Source organism: Hevea brasiliensis, chromosome 3 (genome assembly GCF_030052815.1).
Source record: "Hevea brasiliensis isolate MT/VB/25A 57/8 chromosome 3, ASM3005281v1, whole genome shotgun sequence".
In the NCBI taxonomy this organism is placed as follows: domain Eukaryota; kingdom Viridiplantae; phylum Streptophyta; class Magnoliopsida; order Malpighiales; family Euphorbiaceae; genus Hevea; species Hevea brasiliensis.
This window is the reverse complement of record NC_079495.1, coordinates 1,347,927-1,371,036: the sequence shown is the minus strand read 5'-3', so window position 1 is coordinate 1,371,036 and position 23,110 is coordinate 1,347,927. Positions and strand designations below refer to the sequence as shown.

Genomic DNA, 23,110 nt, shown 5'->3' with positions numbered 1-23,110 from the left:
TATTTAATCAATCGGCTTCCTTCACCCTTACTCTCTAATCAGTCCCCTTATGAAAAATTATACCAAAAGCCACCTCCTCTTCAACATCTCCGTGTGTTTGGGTGTGAGTGCTATGCCACTATTGTCCAACCTAAGCAAAAATTTTCTCCCCGAGCTACATTTGTGTTTTTATTGGCTACCCACATCATCAAAAGGGATATAAATTACTTGATCTTGTCTCTAATCAAATTATTATCAGTCGAGATGTTACCTTTAATGAGAATATCTTCCCATTCATGACTTCTGAATTACATTCCTCTTCTAGAACTGATTCACCATTATCCTCACCTCCACCATTATTGCCAAATCTTGCCATAGATCCTGCCACCTTACCAAAAATAAATTCTGATCCTTCCTCAACAAATTTAGATGATACCTTCCATAATAATATCGATTCCTCCATTCACAGTCCATCACCAAATCCTTCTGCACCTATCGAAGCCCAGCCACTCATTGATCAACCCAATATATCACCACCTGATCCTCCACGCCGTTCCACTCGAGATAAACATCCTCCTGCATGGCATGATTCTTACATTACATCTACTCAAACCAATGATCCCTCTGTAAAAAGGGTTTCACAAACAGTACAAGGTATCCACTCTCATCTTTCCTTTCTTTTAATCGTTTCTCTTCTTCTCATAAACATTTTCCGCAAGCATTTCTACTCTTACGTAACCACGCATATATGATCGGCCACGGTCATCCCCAATGGGAGAAGGCTATGACTGCTGAACTTGAAGCATTAGAACGGAATCACACTTGGTCATTGGTTCCTTTACCTCATGGTATTAAGCCTATTGGATGTCGTTGGGTTTATAAAATTAAATATAATTCTGATGGAACTATTGAACGCTATAAAGCTTGATTAGTCGCTAAGGGCTATACACAGGTTGAAGGGATCGACATAAGGAAACCTTTTCCCAACCGCTAAGCTCACCACTTTGAGATGTCTTTTGGTATTCTTCGCTGTAAACCGGTTTACCTATCAATTAGATGTGCATAATGCATTTTTAAATGTTAAATTAAATGAAGTGGAATATATGAAACCGCCACCGGATTGCGCTGTGGGGAGAACACAGCAGTGTCGGCTTCATAAGTCCCTCTACGGTTAAAATGTGCCTCCAGAAATTGGTTCTCTACATTATCCAATGTTCTACAAGAAGGCGGCTATACACAGCCTAAAGCTGACTATTCCTTATTCACCAAAGTTAATGCATCATCTATTACTGTTATTCTCATATATGTTGATGACATATTATTGACAGGGAATGATGAACAGGAAATTAATCGCCTCAAATCATATTTACTTCAGCACTTTCATATCAAGGATTTGGGCGACCTCAAATATTTTTTGGGGATTGAGTTTTCCGTTCCAATCAAGGCATTTTTATGTCACAGAGAAAATATGCCTTGGATGTGCTACACGACGCAGGACTCACAGGTGCTAAACCGGAGAAGTTTCCGATGGAACAAAATTGCAAATTGGATCTTGATGACAATGAAAAATTACACGATGCTACCAAATATAGAAGGTTAGTTGGCAGATTAATTTATCTAACTGTGACTAGACCGGACATTGTTTATTCAGTTCGTGTGTTGAGCCAATTTATGCATGAGCCATGTAAATCTCATTGGAATGCGGCAATTCGTGTCCTCAAATATGTAAAAGGAAATCACGTCGTGATTATTTTTGCCATCTAATAATAATTTGAAATTAAAAGAATTTTGTGACTCTGATTGGTGAGTTTGCAGAACAAATATAATATCTTTATCATTATATTGTATTTTCCTTGTTCCTTCTATCATATCTTTGAAATCAAAAATACAGACAAATGTTTCTAGATCATCTCACGAGGCGTAATACCGAGCAATGGCGAATACTTGTTTGGAGCTAACTTGGTTAAGGTATATCCTTCATGATTTAAGAGTATCACAAGTAGGTCCTTCGCCACTTTACTGTGATAATCAAGCAGCACTTCACATTGCTGCAAATCCAGTGTTTCATGAGAGGACAAAGCATATTGAGATAGACTGCCACATTGTTCGAGAAAAAATGATGTCAGGAATTATTCGTCCGGCGTATGTTTCAACTAAGATGCAATTGGCAGATATTTTTACTAAGCCCTTAGGCAAAGAAACCTTTGAATTTTTACGCAGCAAGTTGGGAGTGTTAGATCTCCACTTACCAACTTGAGGGGGAGTATTGGAAAAGATATTTGTTACCCTTTATGTAATTATCTTTACCTAAATTAGCTGCTGTATAAATATAGTAATAAGCTTTATATTAGCCTATAATAAGGGAGTAGTTAGTGCTGTAAATGTATTGATTAGTGCAGTCTCTGTGTATAAATTATGTACATCACGTTTGAAGAATATATACAATTTTCTTTCCTATCATTTCTATCTTATTTGACAGACATTTCAATGAAACAAACATTAATCCACATTCTGTCTCCTTATGTAATCATTTCCCAAGTCCATATACCCTCATGTGGTTTCAATCATACCAAAATTATTTGCAAGTTGTTGTGTGGTGTAAGAAGGTTCCATTATCTCAATCTGTGCTTAAAATGAAGAGGTGTGAGTGTAACCATTGGGCTCTTATTCATACTTGGGTTCCTATCTGACCAGTTTAAATTGAATCGCTGGTTCCTCCGACCCAGTTCAAAGTTCAAGGAGGAGAGACTAAGATTGATCCTCCCTCAAGACAATTTGGGTTCTAACCCACCCTTGAACAGTTGACCCATTTCGGGCCCAACCCAGAGAATAGCTGGGTCTACTCAAGCCTACTCCATAGAAACTCTCATCGGTCAGCATAGAAATGTTTTGTCGGTTGTTTGTCTCAACCACAACTATTCTTAAAATGAACAAATTATTTCCCTTGTTCATCAGGATAATCAAAGCTAAAAAAGCCCAGTTTAAAGATTGTCTAAGAACCCTCATATAGAGTAGAGCATGGTGCCTAGTATAAACCATACGAAATACTAGAACTCTTGAATCCCTCAGATAAACGAATATATTTATGCAAATATTTCCCTCAAACCCAAATAAATAAATAAACAGTCTAAATGATGGTAAAAACAGAAAGTAAACCGTGTTTTCAAGACCCACTATCTGCAGAAGAAGCATGGAAGATGAGCAATTAAATAGTGCATTAAATGATACATAGTTGCAACCATATGAAATGGTCCCATGTATCTTTTCAGATATTTCATGCAGTGTTTCAAATTTTTCTTGACCACCTAGTATATATATTTCATTCTAGGCTCTCCAAATTCAACATGAAAAGAAAAGAAAAAAAAAAAACACGAGAATTATAGATTATACAGTAAGTTCTGATCACATTTTATGATCTCCATGGCCATGAGAAACAGGGAAGAAAGTGTTAAAGGCTTAATGATGCTTAAGCTTTTCGTTAGAAAGATACAAAGGGGTCTCATGCATTCAGCATCTAAAGGATCTAGTCTAAATGCCAACAAGTTAAAAGAAGAGATAGAGGCTGCAAAAATGGTTCCAGAAGATGTGAAGCAAGGACATTTTGCAGTAATTGCAATGAAGGGTGCAGAACCAAAGAGGTTTGTTGTGGAGTTAGACCACCTTACTAATCCAGCATTCGTGAAATTACTGGAGCAAGCTGAAGAGGAATATGGATTCCAGCAGAAGGGAGTTCTTGCCGTCCCTTGTCAACCTGAAGAATTACAGATGATTCTAAGTTAAAGGAGAAAAAGAAGAATGAGTACTAAGTGGTAGGGTACATTAAGATCGTAATGTTACCGCAATATCGAGCTGCTTGTCCAAGACAGCAGTTCTTGCTATCCAAGAGCAGAGACATAACTCTAATCATGTATTGTTTTTTTTACTCGAGTATCCATTTGTGCCTAATATGAGAAGTAAAAAATATTTTTTTGACAAGGAAAATGATCCTACATGCAACACCCCTATATGCATAGCCTGGTATATTTCACTATTCCGGTGATCGGTGTTGGTCCGGATGATTAAGAGGATTAGAACCATGTTTAAGACACTTAAAAAAGCCTTAAATGAAAATTAAAAAGTATAAATAAGAAAAATAAAGTATAAAATGTTAAATGAGCCGGGGGTTACAACAACAGGTGACCTTACCGGGAAATGACTGCAAGGGCAATTGTAACTCTAATTTTGAACTAGATATTGTGACACCGCAGTCCAAAAAACTATTGAGAACCTAGTGGAAAAGAGAAAATCACAAAAAAGAGTTGATAAGTAGGTCAAATAATTAGGTTAGGGTTCCGAAAGAAATACCGAATTATTGGCAAATCGAAACACACTGACGAGGGGCAAATTGGTCAATTCACCCCTAGAGGTGACTTAGGACCTAACTGTCTAATAAAATTTGAGAAATGAAAATTTTGAAATATAGAATTAAATTAAAGAAGTATGGAAAAACAAAGGAAAAAGAAAAAGAAAAAGAAAAAGGAAAAGAAAAGAAAATGGACTTATGACATCACATAAATGACATCATGCAATGACCTCATAAATTAATTTTCATTTAACTAATATCGACTAAGTCAAATGGAGAATAAAAAGAACAAAAATTAAAATTGATTTTAGTCTTCTCCTTCACCATTTGGCTGGCACACTCCTCTCCCATTTTTCTCCCTACAAAAACTCTATTAAAGCTTATGTTTAAGCTTTTAAAACTCCAAAATTTCCTATAAATTTCGCAAGTTTCTTGATTAAACCTTGCTATCACAACTTGAAAAGAAGATTGAAGAAGAAATTGCGAAGGAAAGTGGAAAGATTTGAAGGATTGAAATTCAAAGAAAAAGGTTAGTGGTGAAATTCAAATTCACTCTTTAAATTCTTGTATATATATTTGAGTTAACTTAGGTATTGTGTGAAAATCAAACAAATCATGCATATCTACGCATATATGGATTTCGGCCATCAAGTAGTGAACTAGGGTTTGCGTGAGCTTGATACAATTAAAAGTTTAATTAAGTGTAATTAAGTGTGTAGACTATGTTTAGACACTTCAATTGCATTAATTGAACAAGATGCAAAAAATTAGGGTTCTTGAGCCAATGAATTTGGGGGAAAATTTAGTGAAAATTGGAATTTGATGCAATTGGACCTAATTGAGGTTAGAAATAGTCAATTGGGGCCAATTGGGGTGTGTTAAAATGGTGAGAATTGAAAGACAGTTCGGATTAGATAGGGTTCACTTTTGAGTAGTTTGACCTAGGTTTCTTTCAGGGACCAAAACTGTAATTCTGCCACCCCAATTGATATGAAGTCAATTGGGAATGAAAATAGATACATAATGACACAATTTTCATGTAGGAACAGAACCCTAAAACTGAACACAAAGTGGTGTAAAATTAGGTCAAATCTGGGTAATGCACACTGTTACTGTACAAAACTGATCATATAAACAGTACTTGTTCAAATCACCATAACTTGGTGTAAGAAGGTCCAAATGACCTGAATTTTATACTGATGGAAAGCTGAGACATAGCACTACAACTTTTATGAAGAACATAAACCCAAATTCCAACCATAACCTATCCAAAAAGTGAGCTGCAGCCAGCACACAAAAACTGGCAGAACCAAGAAAGTGCCCAGAATTTTGGGTTTGAACTAATTCGGCCAACCTTAGAAAAATAAGCATATCTTGGGCTACAAAAATCCAAATAGAGTGATTCAAAAAAGGAATTAAAGCTAAGACAATAAGAAACAACTTTGATGAAGGATACTTAGCCAAATCCCCACAGTAACCAAACCAATGGAATAGTAGAAAATAAGGGATCACAGCCTATATAAAACTGATACTAAATAACCAAGCAATGTACCAGAATTAGTGGGGATCAATTGCTATGAATGAGGGGTTAACTGATCCCTATTTTTTTGAAATTACGTTTAAGTATATGTATTATATGTTTATTTTTATAAATTGATCTTTCTTAAATTTAAGCATTAAACCCTCCTTTTTTATGAATATGTTTTTCTTTTTGTTTAATGAGAAATTAATTTATTAAAATAACTTAATATTTATATTTATTTAAATTGACTTTTAATATAGAGTGAATTAGTTTGAAAAATTTTCAAGGTATTAGACTTCATTGAGTATAATCGGAAGAATATTATTATAATATTTTAATATATATATATATAGAGAGAGAGAGAGAGAGAGAGAGAGGATCTAATTACACGTGTAAAACTAAAAGTTTTACACATTTTTTCAGCCATTGATCTGAAGCAGATCTAATGATTTATATGAAGGATTAATTTATACACTAATGTATCTTCTCTTTCCTATTTACAACATCATTAATTACACTTATCTCTAATTACAAAAAATGCCAATTCTCTCTTATAATGGCAACATGATTATAATACCCATAAGCAAATTTTCTGTTGGTTGGATCCTATTTCATTATTCCTTTCTCTTCTTTTTGGCTTTTCATATCCTTGATAAAAAGAAACTCTTACAAATCCAATTTCTTCAATGGAGGAGGAAAATAATGATGGAGTTCATTATGTGGTAAGCCAATTTCTTTTATTTAAGTTTATTTATACTTTACATTTATAATATTTAAATTGAATTGATAAAGTTATGAGTAATTTATACTATTTTTTGCCATAGTTTTACGTGGGTATAAATTTGCTTATTTGTTTTTTTTCTTTCTAATTTTTAATAACTATTATATGATTAGATAAAGAAAAAGATACTAATTTTGTTTAATTTTTATTAGGTTGACATTGAATCTTCACTTGTGGACATGAAAAATACATCTTCCCAAAGTATTCATGTTAATAATGATGATCAAGGTAGAAAGGTTAGTGAAATCATATCTCTGCCTTATGTGGGAATGGAATTTGATTCTTTGGATGCTGCTGAACTATTTTATAAATCATTTGCAAAGGAAAAAGGTTTTGGAATTCGTATTCGATCAAGTGTTATAGGCTCTTGAAGCAATGAAGTAATAAGTCGTACTTATGTATGTTGTAATTAAGGCCACTATAAAGAAGAGAGCAAAAATGAGGAAACAAATCTCAGAAAAAGATGCTCTACTTTAAGAACAGGTTGTGGAGCAATGTTTAAGGTTTCAAAGGGGAAAGAAATGAAGTCTTGGGTAGTGAAATCATTTAACAATGATCATAATCATGTGATGATAAGTCCTAGGAGTGTAACTTACCTTAGATGTCATAAAAAGATGTCTGCAGCTACAAAGAATATCGTTGAAAAATTTAATGAAGAAGGAATTCCAATAGGAAAAGTGGCAACAATGTTTAGTGGTGATGATCAACAATTTTCTAATAGAGATTGTTGGAATCACCTTAGGAATTTAAGAAAAAAGAACTTAGATGTTGGAGATGCTCAGGTTGTCTTGAGTTTTTGTATGAAAAGACAAGTTGAGAATCCTAATTTCTTTTATGCAATTCAATGTGACAATGATGCACGAATAGTAAATTTTTTTTGGGTTGATGCACGCTCACGATTAGCTTATCAATATATTGGGGATGTTATTACTTTTGATACCACTTATAAGACCAATAAATATGCCATGCCATTTGCCCCATTCACAGGATTGAACTATCATTGTCAATCTATTTTGTTTGGTTGTGCTTTATTACAAGATGAATCAGAATAATATTTTATTTGGTTATTTGAAACATGGCTTGAGGCAATGTATGGGAAAAGACCAATATCTATTATCACAGATCAAGATTTAGCTATTGGAGCAGCTGTGGAAAAAGTTTTCCCTACAACTTGTCATCGCCTATGCCTATGGCATATCAAAAAGAAGTTTCCTGAAAAACTTGCACATATATATCACAAAAATTCAGCCTCCAAGCATGAATTGAAGAAATGCATTCGTGAATCAACTACAGTGAATCAATTTGAAGAGGATTGGCGGGATTTGATTGTCAGATATGGCTTGGAGAAAAATGAATGGCTTGAAACATTGCACAGTATTCTAGAGTCATGGATTTTTGTCTACAACATGAACACTTTTTTTGCAGGAATGAATACAACCCAAAGAAGTGAGAGCATAAATGCTTTTTTTTTTTATTCTTTTATTGATGCAAAGACTTCATAGCAAGAGTTTGTGATAAAGTATGATAAAGCAGTAGATGGCCGTTATGAAAAAGAAAGAAGAGAAAATTTTGAGTCAAAAAATAAGTCACGCATTCTGAAGATTGGGTCAAAGATAGAATATCATGCAGCACCGATTTACACCAGAAACACTTTTAATTTGTTTCAAGAGCAATTGGTGAAGAGCAATCACTTCACAAAAGAGAGGATTGAGAAGAATGGTGCCTGTCTTCTATATAAAGTATCAAATTCTTTTGATTCTCGTGACACTTTTATTGTCTATTTGGATTTAAACTCAAAGATTGGCAATTGTCAATGCCAATATTTTGAGTTTATGGGTATTTTGTGCAGGCATTTATTGGCAATTTTTCAATTCAAAAACATTGTGGAAATCCCAGATTACTACATTTTACATCGTTGGACTAAGGAAGCAAACAAGAGCATGAAGATTTGTGAAGATGGATTTATTTCTAGGGGGGAGAATCATGTGACAGGAGTTTTGCAAAGTATACATGTTTGCCGCTATATGAATCAATTGTCTCATCTTGCTGAAAGATCAAGAGGAGATTTACAAAATCATTATTAATGATTTGGAGATGACACTTGTGAAAGCTTTAACGATGGAAAGTCAAATGCTCACAGGTGAAGAGAATGGTAAGATGAATGTCAAATATTCTAAAGGAGACTTGGATGAGATAACAGATATTCAGCCTACTAATACTCTCACATCGTTCAATATAGGTGATCCTCATGTATCACAAACCAAAGGTCGAAAGAAAAGAGTTTGCAAGGAGACTACTAGTGGAAGATTCAAGAGTGGAATTGAAGTGTCAATGGCTTGAGCAGTAGTTAAAAGAAGATAATGTCATACTTGCGGTGAGTATGGTCATAATATTCGCAGCTGTAAAAAAAATAAAAATTTTGCAGTTTCTTCCCAAGATGACTAAACCATAAAATCTGTCTTTGTTATCATGTGTGTTTATGATCTCAAGTTTCTCTACTCTATGGTCTCTTGAAAATGACCACAGTATACTTTGTTTTATAATATACTATCTAGTTGTTGCCTTTTGAATAAGACCACAGTATATTTTGTTTTATAATGTACTATCTAGTTGTTGCCTTTTGAATAAGCTTTATTAATGTGGGAGGAAAATTTATGTTTATCATCTACATGTACTTTTTGTTGATTTGGACCTTATGCTGTCATTGTTCTTGATATTACTTTAACACAAGTTAACTTGCAATGTGTACTACTGTCATCCTGCATATGAAATTCTAGTACTGCATATGAGATATAATGACAATAATGGTTTTACACAAAGAAAAATTCTCAAATTACTAAGGAAAATTTTGCCACAATGAAACCTATTTAATCGATAGAAGATATATAAATTTGCCCTCTTATTTCTTATATTCATGTGTTCTACATGATTTCTCAAATATTGGTTCCTTTCAGGTAGATTCCTTGGGGTTTGATTTGGATCCACCAGGTATTTTATGTCCTAAAGGTAATGCAATTAAGTGATTGAAAGTAGCTCTTCTGCATCATTGTCATTTTTTTTATTTGATTTTTTATTTTTATTTTTTTATAAAGGGATTGAGTACAATATTATAATTTATGATTCAACTTAGGCTGGTAAAATTTTTCAACCTAAGAGTTGACCCATCCAAGAGAGGAAATATCTAAATTTATTTATATAAATAAAAGTATAAAATAATGGAGAAATTAATGAATAAATCTAAAATAAATAGAGAAATTTATCTATCTAAATTTTAGATTTACGAATAAATCTAATAAAATTACAATAATTTTTGTTAATTGAAATTTTAAACATTCAAAATTTGATAAAAAAGGGAATTTCTTCAAAAAAAAAAAAAAAAAAAAGATAAAATGAACTTTCTACCGTAAGTTTAATTTATCATAGCAAATGTGCATGTGCTGGAATCTGTTGCCATTACGAGGGAGTATTAACATTTTTTGTAATTAGTGATAAGTGTAATTAATGATGTTGTAAATTGGAGAGAGAAAATGTATTAGTGTACATATTAATCCTTCATATAAACTATTAGATTTGATTCAGATCAATGACTGAAAAAATGTGTAAAACTTTTATTTTACACGTGTAATTGGATCCTATCTCATATATATATATTTGAATCTTCTACTAATGATAAGAGTGATACGCGTGTGAAAGATAAACATATATACCAGCTGACACAAAATACACTAAGAGAGTATAATTTCCACTTTGGCTTACACTTATGAGTTCAAAGATGATCTATCATATATGGTTGCCTCATATGTCCTATTTCCTATCTCTCTGTAATGTAAATAATATTAGAGTTTGTAATTCACTTTGTAACAAAGTGGCATAACACAATTCTCATTTCATAATCCCATATCCAGTTTATTATGTTAACATGCATGCACTCGTGTAGGTAGAATCGATACAAGATGCGGCTTACAAGTGTGTATGGCAATAGTAGGTTGTGTCTTATTTCAAAACTGTTTTTTTTCCCTGCCTCCCTCCCACTTAAGAGCCTGAAAATCAGTTAGACCCTGTTCTCTATTTTGACAGAGACAGTAACAGTCTTAAGACACTATAGATTGTGTTAATTTTCATTTACTTCCACAAATATCCACAGCTGTTTACCGCTTTGTGCTTGTTGTTTACATAAAATGCCATCTCAGATAAACAACCCTTGAGAGCATTATACAATAGAAAAAATTATTACATGGTATGAACAAAGGAATATTGCAAGTTAGACCCATTGTTATTTTACCTCAGAGCAGTTATTAGGGCCTACAGGTTCTCTTAGGCAACTGGATATTGCCATCACAGCAGCTTCAATAGATGCATCCTCCCCCTATATTGCAATCAATTATATCAAATTTCCTCCTATTATAAAATTAAGAGCACAACCTAGACAACTTTAAAACTATCCAGGCAACGTTGTAACTTCACCTTCTCTTTCCAATAAAACATGTTCCCATATTTCCCAGCCAAACGACTCCAGAAGCTACGTGGAACGTCTAGATCAACAGAAGCCCCAACATTGAAGTTTAATATATTTCCTGGTCACGGAAGTCCAATAGTCAATATCATCAATGTCTGATATAGTCAAGAGAAAATGATGCCTTAGAAACTTGGAATCATATTACCAAAAGTGGGGTCTGCAACAAAGATAATGGTTCTATCATCCACTTGCCAAAAATCTCTAATTGCCAACCCTGGAAAAAAAAAAAAAAAGTTAAAGAGCATTCACCTACTATAGTTCCTTCAAAAATCGGGGGCATATAGTGTTGAAAAGCACTTTTGACAAGCACTCGAGATAAAGAGAATACCTGGTGTTTGAGGATAATTTTGAGCTAAAACTCTTAATTTGAATCCAGTATCCTTCTCAATGTTTGTAATCTCCTGCACAAGTCTCTTCTCCTGCAAATTAACCATGTTGAACGTATATCTACTTATCCATTGTTCAAAAGTGGAATCCTTACTTTTACATTCATTTGACAGACTACAAGCTGTTACTCGCATGTAATACTTCATTAATAGCCTCGTGATGTTTCTTTTGGCAGATAGTAGGGAGTTTTCATGCTACAGATATAATGACTCGAATTAACCGACAATATCTTTACATTATAATCTGTTGAGCAAGTGCCAATAGGCTATTTGGTGTATCTGATTTATACCCAAATATGAAATCAAAAGGGGTTTGACTCTACAGGAAGGCTCATTAAGTTGCTCAGAAATTGAAGCAAAAGAAGACAGATTCTTCTTTAAGGTAGTCAACAAGGCCTAGGAGGCATCTCATCTATGGCTACAAATAATAGCTAGAAAACAGAATTTTGCCACATCCTTTTTTGGAAACAGAAAAGAAGGAATTTATTCATAATTAGAAAAATATTGTATAAACCTGTTCGATACCCATGTACCAAAGAACTTGAAACTTGAAAGACCTGGAATATGTACTTGCAGAAGCTAAAATGCTTTAAAATCCTAAATTTAATGTTATAGAAAAACTCAATTATTAATATCCACAAAAATGACTTTCAACAACAATCTTGATTGAAAACAAAACAAATAACGTTATAAGCTTGGCTTTTTTGTGCATGGTGAACTTGATAAAATTTAAGATTTGAGCACAAACAAAAGAAATGATCAATTAGGAGAGAGCAAATGCAAGTGTGAACATTCTGCCACTTAACAGATGAAGCAGGAGGAGAAAAAGAGGAGAGGACCATTGGCTTGAGATTTGAATATCCTATACCCAACTGAACAGAACTCAGTTAAACAGAACCATATGCTGATTAAACAACAAAAGTTCAGAATTGACAATGCCTGATATAACAACTAGTAGTCATATTTCCATCTCAGATTTCTAGAATTAAATGACAGAAAAAAAAAAAAAACCGCAACTGAACTCCCACCCAAAAATATCTACAATTAAAATGGCAACAGCCCCCACCCCGCCCTCTAATAAATAAATAAATAAAATTAACAGAACCTGGCCATCAGAGAGAAACCCAGCCACATCTATAACAGTAGTAAACTCTTTAGGAAGCAATTCCGGCTTGTTAACCCCAACTTTTGCCTCCGCAAATTCAACTCCTACAAAATTACCCGTCTTAAGTTTGTTGCCTCACCCAAAAGCAGGAAAAAGAAGAAGAATATTAATTCTTTAGCAATGCTGAAGACTCAAAAGAAAGAGGTGATTAATAATAATCGATTAATCATTATGAAAAATATAACAGCTATTGAATTTTTTTTTTCTCTTTTCTCTTTTATTACCAATAGCCATCACCTAAGAAAAGGTAAAGCAGTGTTACCTGCAAATAGAAAATATAAGAATCTAACCAGTTATAAATATTCATGTTCATCTAAATATCTAATCCACAACAGCAAAAATAGATGTCAATGGTAGGGTAGAAGTAGAACCCACGTTTATAAGTTGAAAGAAATATCAAGAAAATTCAATCATAGAGATTCGAATCAGCTACAAAACCAAAATAGCATTATCTTAACACTGACGCATAAAGAAGTCAGCGAAGCATTAACCAAAACCGCACTTGCCTGAGAGAGAGAAACCAAGTGCAAGAGCACCAGAAAGCAGCAAATTCAAAGATTTGGATCGAACATTGACAACCCAGTTGCTGATTTTGGTTAAATTTTGGGTTGGAGAGTTTGGCCGGAAGTGAAGAGACGAGGCTTTAATGGGCAGTGTGAATCCAGGACGCGTGGTGGTTCTAAGTGCAAGAGAAGAAGGGAGATGGAGAAACGCCATGCTTTCCTTTTCTGGAACCGTACAACCGAAATTGAATTCCTTCTTCCTGGACCGGATTATTAATGCACTATCAACATACAGCTCCAGGCAATTTAGAGGCGCGTGTTCAACACTTGCATTAATGGCCATGAGGGTACATAGTAATGAACGATGATGAATACAAGAGCTCGGCTAAAACGAAGTGTTCATTGAATTTTTATAAGGAATTATGGAATCAGAGAGCAAATGAAAGAGAGTCAAAAAGCGAATCGCCTGTTCATTTTTCATTACTGGAAAATAGAAAGAATAGAGAGTAACAAAGCTCTGAACTTGGAAATCCGAAGTGTTTGGAAATCCGAAGAACTCTCTTCTCAGTGGAAATCTCGTGTAAGAATGCTGGGACAACCTGGAAAGTGGTAATCCATTTTTGGCCTTTTGGATGGATGATTCTCATTCTGCTATTTTTCATTTTCTCATTCAAAAACACTGCACCAGACTACTTTGATTCAAATAACGCTCAGACTAACCTCCCACCTTTGTAAACCATTTCGCTTCATTTAAACCACACACACACACACAGACATATATATCATTCATTGGTTATTACAGAACTTCCACTTAACATCCATTGTTAACACAAGGAACTTTAGCAAGAAAATTTCAGCTAATAATTAAGGTGTTTGAACCACCAGTGCAAAGCAGAACTAACAAAGATGGCAAGGAAGGCATAAGCTTGTATTTTCCGCAGGTCCCATTTGTTCACAAAAATTCATCAAGATTGTGAAATATTGAGTTATGGGAAACAGGGAAGTAGTAACGCCAGTCGAAATAGTATGAATCTCAAGTGTCTTTGTCCATCTCACTCCACTGCAACAAAGAAAGATTTCACATAAGCATTAACATTGGTAACATTAAACGCAACATAAACTAGACAAACTATCGGCAGTTATATAATATATTAAATAAATAATTAATTCACCTTAAATTTATACGGCTGGTTCTTCTTCATTGCTTTCTTCCAATGGTAATGCTCAAATAAAAATGCCCAGTCATGTCAACAGCACCCATGTTGATGATCATCAAGTAACATTGAAACTGAATAATGGTAGTTGCAATACTATACAATCAAGTACTAATTATGGTGAAGTAACACTAAGAACAATAAGGCTAATAATGATCTTAATAGCAATGTTAAAAGCAGTAACTGTTATTCCACTGCCATTCATTCTAACAAAAACTTATCTCCAACGGCAACGCAAAAGTCATCATCCAGTTCTTTCGTCATGGGAAAGACAGCTTCTCTTTTAACATAGTAAGGCAGTGATAATTATCAAAAGAAAAATGAGAAGATGAAGAAGGTAGTAAGGTAGCTGAAATGAATTAAATGCATGCCATACATAAATAGCATCAGGGCAATTAGTATTAAAGCAATTGCTTCAACTTGAAATTCTGCGAAACAATTTGGAGGTAGAAGCCACATAGAGTACAGTACACTGATTATCTTTGCATGCTAATGAGAATACAGTTGATACGATGCTAAAGCAGGAGTTAACCCATCAAAGAAAAGTCACTTAAAATCTCTCACAATCCCAATTCCAATCAAACCAATCAAAGGGGAAAGGGAATAGCCGCCAATGAGGCCGTAGTCTAAAGCTAGCTAAGGTTGAGGCCCTGGAGCCAAGAGGTCTCAAGTTCAAATAACACTAGTGTTAGGTTATTGTATTTGCATATTATTTGATTGTTTATTTGTGTATGTTTAATTTGCTAGCAAATGTACTTTGACTTAGGTCAGTTGCAGTCATATCTAATACCATTACAATATAATATGTATTCTATCTCCTGGCAAAAAAGGGTGACTCAGTGCACAAAACATTTGTGTAGAGTTGATCTAAGCAGCCTTGCCCTGCTTTGAAGAAAGGCTGTTTCCATATTCTATCTCCTGGCACAAGAAAAAAAAAATGCAAACACTCACAAACACAGAGGGAATAGCTAATCAGCTAAAATTCAAGCAAAGACTCCATCATGTCTCAAACAAATTCCACAGCTTTAGCTTTATCGGATTTGTGAAATTCATTTCTTACTTGGTAGCTCCCTTGAAATGGAAATTAAAATGAGAAGTCAAAATAGTTCAAAGACCACAGGCAGAAACCCAAAGCTACCCTGGTTGAATTAATAAAATAATTAGTGTGTTAACAGTCAAAATTAAGAATCTCACCATTGAAAGTCCTCCTCACATAACAATTCAAATCCTACAATAAAGCAACGAACAAATGTAAAACACTAGAGAAACCCTAGAATTAGAAATGGGAATAGGGATAAGAAAGAGAGTACTTGAACTGATTACAGAGATGACACATGCAGGGATTGAAAAAGGTAAGGACAGAGAGAGCGGCGGACCCGATCCATATGTTGATAAAGCGGTCTGGGTCCGCATGCCCACTCCTGGCTCTCCTCCGTATGCATTTCAAAAGTACTTCTCCATTATCGCCTTCTCTGCTACACGGCCCAAGCTTCAATTGTTTCCTGTACCGTAAGCTTATCCGCTTATCATTGTTTCCCTTTCTTCTACTACTGTTCTTGTGCGGAACAAGAATTGCTTATACGGGAACGGGATAAAATAATAACTGGGCAGGCTGCGCTCCAATTCCGAGTTGGGGCCTATTTAGTTCTAGAAGTGAGAAATAGGTGGTTGGTTTGAATTATTCGGTCTTCATTTTAAAATTTTGATTATTAATTTAAAAAAAAAATGAATTAATATAATAAAATAATTTTTCACTTATATAAAATAATAATTTCCTCAAAAGTACTTTTTGGCCCAAACGGGGCTTTAGAAGCCACTAGACTTTTCACTCTGATGGTCAACAATCCTGGCCCATCGAATTTGAAATTAGCTAGCGAGTAGCGTTTGTTTTTTATTTTTATATACTCGAGCGAGTGAGCGTGTGGAAAATTTGCCATATTCGTTAAACCAGTTTACTATATTCTATAAATAAACCCCACCGTAGCAGATCCATTCACCTCTCGATCTCTCCTCTCTGGACTCGATCTTCCACTCAGTTCACAACCCAACCCAAGGATTTTTCAATCTTCCTCCATTTTCCCTCCAAATATTTTCCGCGACTTCACTCTACATCTACTCTAATCTTTAAACCCTGAAAATTTCATCTTCATTTAGGGTTTATCATAAACCCTATGTGGTTATTCAACCACACCAATTTCTATTTCTGCCTCTCCAAGAATCTAATTGATCTGGGTTTTCTTGAATTCTGTTTAGTAATTTTAATTTTTGAATGCCACTCTAGTGTTTGCTAGAACTTGCGTGCCTTTTTTTTTTTGTTGGTTTGTTTTCCGCGGAAAATCTTGCTATTGGATGGTTCTTGGGTTTCTTGTTTTTCAATTGGTTGCTGATTAATGGATTATTATTGACATGAGGGTTCAAATATGAGCAATGGGGGTGCACAGACTACACAGGGAAGACCCAAAGCTGATGACTTTGGTCGCGCGGTTTCCAGAATGGCTGTGTCACAAATGTGCGAGACCGTGGGGTTTCACGGGTTCAAAGAGTCGGCTTTGGATGCTCTCACCGATGTTGCAATTCGTTACCTCCTTGACCTTGGCAAGACTGCAAACTCTCACGCTAATTTATCAGGTAGAACTCAATGTAATTTATTTGACATAGTTCGAGGATTTGAAGACATGGGTGCACCACGAGGGTTTTCGGGTGCATCAAATTCTGGCAATTGTGTTGTTAGTTCGGGTACCATTAAGGAGATAATTGAATTTGTGGGTTCTACTGACGAGATCCCTTTTGCTCAACCAGTGCCACCTTTTCCAGTTGTTAGAGATAGGAGATTAATTCCTAGTTTTTTAAACATGAGTGAAACACCGCCTGGAAAGCATATCCCGGCTTGGTTGCCTGCTTTTCCTGATGCTCACACCTATGTCCACACTCCTATGTGGAATGAGAGGGTCGTGGATCCTCGTGCAGAAAAAATTGAGCAAGCAAGGCAGAGGAGAAAGGCGGAGAGGGCCTTGTTGAGTTTGCAGCAGAGGTTGGTGAGCAATGGCTCAGCAGGAGCTTCTTCATCAGAGGCCAGCAATAACAATGTTAAGGAATTAGGAGTAGTTGAGTCTAACCCATTTCTTTCCACACCGTTGAAACCTTGGGAGAAGGATGTTTCTGCTGTTGTGTTACCTGAAAAGTTAAAAAACAATATTTGTTTGATGGAGGCATTTGCACCTGCTATTGAAGCTGCAAAGGAAGGTGGCCTTGTTGACACTGATAGTGGAGATAGTGAGAGGAGGTTGCTCCCTGATAAGAGGCCTGCTGTGAATTTTAAATTTAAAACTGGGAAGAAGTTATTAGGTGAACCTTTGGATTTGAGTCTTTCAAGAAAGGGTGGAGGGAGTGCCAGGAATTGGTTAGGGCGAGAGGAGGAGAGGGATGATAAGAAGAGGAGAGCAGAGTATATACTTAGGCAGTCTATGGAAAATCCACAGGAACTCAACCAGTTGTAAAGTAATTCATTGACTGACCAACTTATTCAGGAATGGCTGTAGCAGTGGGTTACGGGGGCTTGTTGTATGGATATTATAAAATTCTATTGTTTGTCCCTGCAAATCCCACTGACAATTTTTGGAGGTATTTGAGCACTCTTTTTTTTTTTTTTATGTTTCTTTGGATTTAGTCTCAACTGATTCTTTTACAGTGAAGTTTTAGCCTCTTTGTTCCATCAGTTAATGCTATAATTTTGTGCCCTTTTATATTGTGAGATGAATGCAATCTGCTAATTGGTTGTGGCTGTTGGTGGTGCCTATGTTCTGTATTTGACATGTAATAAAGTTGATATATATGCAGGACATTATGCAATTCTGCTTGAGCAACTTAATAGCATTACAATTGTTTCATGCAGCAAACAATTTGACACATAATTTATCTCAAGGGGAAAAAGCAAATACCTCCCGGTATAAGAGAAATGATCACCAATAGAAGTTAAGAAGAATTATCAAAGATCCAGTTTAAGTGATGGCCTTATATGTATTTTTGCTATTTAGAATTTCTTTTATAAATTGCAAAAATTTAACATTCTAATTTCTCATATACTCGGTGGAACACCTGGTAGAATAGTGACTAGGTATTAATAGTGCTATGACCTGTTTCTAGTGTGAAAATAAGCATTTAATTTCCTCCATTTCAATGTGGATTTTGCCTTCTCTTTTTGCTGATGAAAAAGGAAAATTGGTATTGCATGCATGGATATTTTTAATTTGTTGTCATCTTAATACGTAGTAACAGGAAGTTTGTTAATACTGATTGCAAACCATTTTATTTTGGGACGCATAAAACATGTTGATTATATCATTATAACACCTTTTTGGAAATGATGTTTGCTAGTCACACCTCCCTGGATGTACCCCTTCAGGTTTCTGTACTGCCTGTGCATTTTATTATAAGATTCTTTGGAGCTTTGTTGTATCATATGGGATGTATAGGACAGTCATTTTGTAGAGTCCAAATTATTCTTCCATTGCATCTAATAGCTTGAGAAATGGATGATATGCAAAATAGCTTAATGCCTGCAACTCAGAACTTTTTAGGCTTGGTATTACTGTTTTAGATAGCTGAATCCTTATTTATTTATTTTTTCTTGTTTGTAATATAAATTTGATTCTGGATTTAACTAAAAAAAGTTAGGGGCACATACCATTTAATGTGTTGCTTGTGGTTTCCTTTCCCTCAGTATTCTCTCCACACCTCCCTCAACACACCACTCCCCCTCTCCCTCTCTATCTCTCTCTCTCTCTCTCTTCCTTGTAGACTCGCCCACTTGATCCTCTGTAGAAAGTGTGATAGAGATGCATTTTTGTGAGGATTCCAATTTCATTGTACTAGTTCTTTTATGTTTTTTAGCTATGGTTGATAAACTGTTTGTAAAGTTGCATTGATTGACCATTATGAGAAATACTACTTTCTCCTTATACATATGCGTATTCTTCCTTCCATTTATTCATTTGTTCACCGGCAATTTTTTCTCTAGATAATATCTTCCATTGTTATGTATTGGAAACAGAAGCTTGTGTTTTCCTATCTTATGCATTGGTGGCCCTCACTGGTGGATACCACATAGGGAAGTGGGGCAACACAAGCTCTCATCCTATGCATTCACTCCTAGTTTAGGCTTTAGAGGGTCTATTTTGCAATTCTGCTATAAAATTGTCTGGATTCTGGATGGTACGTGTCCAGAAAAAGGACAATGGATTGAGAACATATAATTTTGGATTATGGAGGATTTTTCATTTTAATTTTAAGTAAATGGGGATGCTATGTTTAAAAAAAAATGTCACAACTTGGAGATGGTAGGATTGCATCTTCCGTATAATGCAGCTCCTAGTTTGTAGTTTCACCATTTACCTTGTTTCAAAGTTTATCTTTCAGGCTTAAAGCAGATTCGGTGTGCAGGCCTAGATCCACATTAAAATCCCATTGTGATTATCACAAAACATGTGATAGCATTCCTAAATCTTCACATTACAAGACCAACTGATGGAAATTATGAAAAAATATAAGATACACGGTACAAAATTAAGTGTTGTCTTAAGATACTAGGAATTAGCACCACTGAGTTGCCAAATCCTCCAATTTTTGCTCTTTCCAAGCTCAAATTTGACAGAGAGATGATTGCTTGTCTTAAATAGCACTCCAAAAGATGATCCTATCATTGAGAAGACTTCAATGTTTCAGTCTCATGTCCGTTCCTGGAGAAAATACTTTACCTCGATGGTTGAAGATCAAGAAGTCCATATTGGCCGGTAAAGAAACTATCCTGAACTCAAGAGTAGGCAAATTTTTGTGTCAATAAAGGCGTTATTATTATAAAATAGCAGCAATATCAGGCTTGGCTACAATTATTGGTCAAAATTTTCCTACTCTGGATACATCATCATTTCATAAACACGCAGGCTTTGCTAAAAATTGTCTTGGTCCAAAGCCATTATTATTGACAAAAAAAATCTCAAATTGAATAGGTTTTGTAGGATTAAGTAGATTTAGTTCCTTTTACTTCCTAGTATGATAAAATTTTCATTTAGTATCTATGTAATTATGACATTCTATAGAACAAGAGGCACGACTCGACAAATGATGCAGAAAAACAGATAATGTGCAGTTTAATTTTCCTACATATCTTAATTATTGATCAAAATCAATTTATTCCTTAGTTTGCAAATTAACTTTACATCAATACACGTCACTTGCAAATAATCAATCATGTTAGCTTACATGTGAATTCCAAATGTTGTTCAACCTATCAAATGGGATGGATAAACTTTAACAGCCTTTTTTTTTTCAGTTTTTGCTAAATGATGTAAAGTAATTGAAACCATTTCATGGTTTATTGAAAACTTGACCTGGCACAAGTTCAAAAGCATCTGATGATAACAAATACATAATATTTCCCTTTCAATTACTAGGACCTTGTAACCTTTGCAGTGATAATATGAACAGACAGATAAATTCTGTCTATTTATAATTAAAGTTTGTGTTTTCATCAAAGAGCCAAAAACAAGAACACACCAAAGAGCTTGGCATTCAGGATTCATAATTTCAACTATAGAAAAAAGCTGCACTAGTTCTTAAAACATGTTACAGGCGTAACATATGTATTGGAATAACTCATATAAAATTTGGGTATGATCGCTCAAATTTTTGAGATAAAGACTTAGTTTAGTTTAGTTAAGAAACAAGTGTCACAAGCACAATTAGAGTACAAGGCAACAACATAGTTTATGGGACTAGAAAGCACAAGTTTATGGGATTAGAAAGCACAATTAATGAGCCTTACAATGAACAATCTCAACAAAAGGCGATATCATGGATTTGTTTCACCCTTGAATTACAAACTGCTTTTTAAATAGGTGTTAGCTGTAAAGCCTAATCAAAACATGCCATGTATCAAACAACTCAAGCAACATCCATAGACCTTTAATATTGTTTCAAGCATATACAGTATCAAATTTTATAAGGAATGATCTAATTCTAATTGCAATTATTGAAAAAAGCAACTTGAGTTGTTGTTTACTTGCGCCTTTTATATGCAAATCAGCTATCCAGCATATCCCATTTTGATTTAACCAAGGTTGTCCTTTTGCCTTTTCAATGTGCAGAGTTCATTGATTGAATAATATTGTATGTGGGGCTAAATTTCTCAACAAAAAAATTAAATTTCAAATTATTCAGCTAATCTAAGCTCATCATTTTTGGGGTTAATATAGAAATCATTACTTAAGAATCTCAAAAAGGCCTATTCGACAATCAACATGAATTAGGAGTTAATGAAAACTTTCACAAGAATCTTTTGACAATGTTATCAACTAATGTTATCAACTAATCAGAATTTAGCTATTATGCCATGGACAGCAAGTAATAAACCCCTCCCAAATGAATTGCATAGAATCCTCCAGTCTAAAATACACTGACAAGAAATCCCATTTAACAAATGAAAGCAGATAAAAATATACAATACCTATTCTCTTCAGAATGATGATGTACGGAAAGGAACTTTCCCGCTGCAGTTAAAGCAGCCCACATACAGAACGATAACGCTAGAAGCAGCTCTACTATCACCTGCATTGCAACCAAATAAGGGAAAAAAGTACAAAAACCCACAAACCCATTAACTCCAGAAAATGAAAAATAATCATCAAACATATACATGACATGGAAAAACGAAAAAAAAAAAAAAAAGAAAACAAAAACTCACATTCACTGGAGGTCCTGAAAACTCCTCCTCCAAAATCTTCAACAAACCTCTATCTGTATCAAGGCCAAGCAAAATTAAAAGATAAAACAGCACCAAAACCACCAAAAATCTAATAATAGATTGAATTGTATATTTCTAGGATATTGGACATGCGATTACACTGAATGGTTGAAAAAGCTGCATGAGCGAGAATCAGGACTCCAAATGCGCCAATTAAAAAGCCTAAACCCATTTTATTAACTTCACTGAATCTCCGATCACCGGCCAACCTGAGTTCCGGGATCGGGCACTATCTATAGCTGTTAGGGGCTGAAGTCTCAAGAAGTATGGAGTTTCAGATTTCTGCGTCAAATCAAATCTGCCTCACCTCGTTCAAGTTCCGATTCCTTCGTCAAGAAACTGAACTAAGTACCAAACGAGGTCGTTTTTGTAAGGATAAATTACAATTTTTGGCCAAAGATTAGGTCAAAATCATTGGATAACACTTAATCACTTACTATTTTAAAATCAAATGAATAATTTCATACTTCACTCTTAGGGATTAATCCGACGGAACAAAATTGATCCTAATTTATTAAATTGATAATACTTATATAATATTAAAAAAAATATAATTTTACATTTTTATTTGTTTAAAATTTTTTTATTAAAAAAATTAGCATTATCTCTTTTAAATTAAATTACTTGTCATAATTTGTATTGCCACTCATTTTTATTTTTTAGTTTTAGTTTTGTATCTTGAAAAATATAAACAACTTATAAATCTATCATAAAATGTCACGACCCAACCTATGGGCCAGACCGGCACTAGGACCTGGGCCAGCCTAAAGCCCCCGAGGCCCGTAGTAAGCCTAACTGTTCATTTACCCAATGCTGAGGCCCATTTGGGCCCAATTTCAAGAAAACAAACGGACAGAGTCCGGCCATAAAATGGACTTACCAACGGGGAGTTTTTTACTCACCC

At 34.7% G+C, this 23,110-nt stretch overlaps 4 protein-coding genes across 9 annotated transcripts; 2 read left to right on the top strand and 2 right to left on the bottom strand.

Annotated features, from left to right (window-relative positions):
• The first annotated feature begins 3,390 nt into the window (after positions 1 to 3,390).
• LOC110633629 (protein SMALL AUXIN UP-REGULATED RNA 12-like) lies at positions 3,391 to 3,759 on the top strand. Its single transcript, XM_058143442.1, has one exon. It carries the CDS (start codon positions 3,391 to 3,393, stop codon positions 3,757 to 3,759), a length of 369 nt encoding a protein of 122 aa, XP_057999425.1.
• A 6,971-nt stretch (positions 3,760 to 10,730) lies between these two features.
• Positions 10,731 to 16,059, bottom strand: LOC110633671 (thylakoid lumenal 15.0 kDa protein 2, chloroplastic). 5 transcript variants are annotated; one of them, XM_021782388.2, is made up of 9 exons: positions 15,785 to 16,059; positions 15,603 to 15,636; positions 14,367 to 14,482; positions 13,198 to 14,254; positions 12,632 to 12,735; positions 11,469 to 11,559; positions 11,286 to 11,354; positions 11,089 to 11,198; positions 10,731 to 10,990 (listed from the first exon to the last, which is right to left on the bottom strand). In XM_021782388.2, the coding sequence occupies exons 4-9, from the start codon at positions 13,535 to 13,537 to the stop codon at positions 10,898 to 10,900; spliced, it is 807 nt and encodes a 268-aa protein (XP_021638080.2). In that variant the 5' UTR covers positions 13,538 to 14,254; positions 14,367 to 14,482; positions 15,603 to 15,636; positions 15,785 to 16,059; the 3' UTR covers positions 10,731 to 10,897. The 5 variants fall into 5 exon arrangements, with proteins under 5 accessions (XP_021638080.2, XP_021638077.2, XP_021638085.2 ...); XM_021782385.2 differs by having other exon boundaries at positions 15,719 to 16,056; XM_021782393.2 differs by lacking the exon at positions 15,603 to 15,636.
• Positions 16,060 to 16,387: 328 nt separating this feature from the next.
• On the top strand, positions 16,388 to 19,370 carry LOC110633670 (transcription initiation factor TFIID subunit 8-like). Of its 2 annotated transcripts, none has more exons than XM_021782383.2 (2): positions 16,388 to 18,029; positions 18,301 to 19,370. In XM_021782383.2, the coding sequence occupies exon 1, from the start codon at positions 16,829 to 16,831 to the stop codon at positions 17,903 to 17,905; it is 1,077 nt and encodes a 358-aa protein (XP_021638075.2). In that variant the 5' UTR covers positions 16,388 to 16,828; the 3' UTR covers positions 17,906 to 18,029; positions 18,301 to 19,370. The 2 variants fall into 2 exon arrangements, with proteins under 2 accessions (XP_021638075.2, XP_021638074.2); XM_021782382.2 differs by having other exon boundaries at positions 18,246 to 19,370.
• Positions 19,371 to 19,854: 484 nt separating this feature from the next.
• On the bottom strand, positions 19,855 to 22,550 carry LOC110633673 (membrane magnesium transporter). Its single transcript, XM_021782394.2, has 4 exons — positions 22,306 to 22,550; positions 22,147 to 22,199; positions 21,910 to 22,010; positions 19,855 to 20,211 (listed from the first exon to the last, which is right to left on the bottom strand). Exons 1-4 carry the CDS (start codon positions 22,376 to 22,378, stop codon positions 20,118 to 20,120), a joined length of 321 nt encoding a protein of 106 aa, XP_021638086.2. The 5' UTR covers positions 22,379 to 22,550; the 3' UTR covers positions 19,855 to 20,117.
• Positions 22,551 to 23,110: the final 560 nt, after the last annotated feature.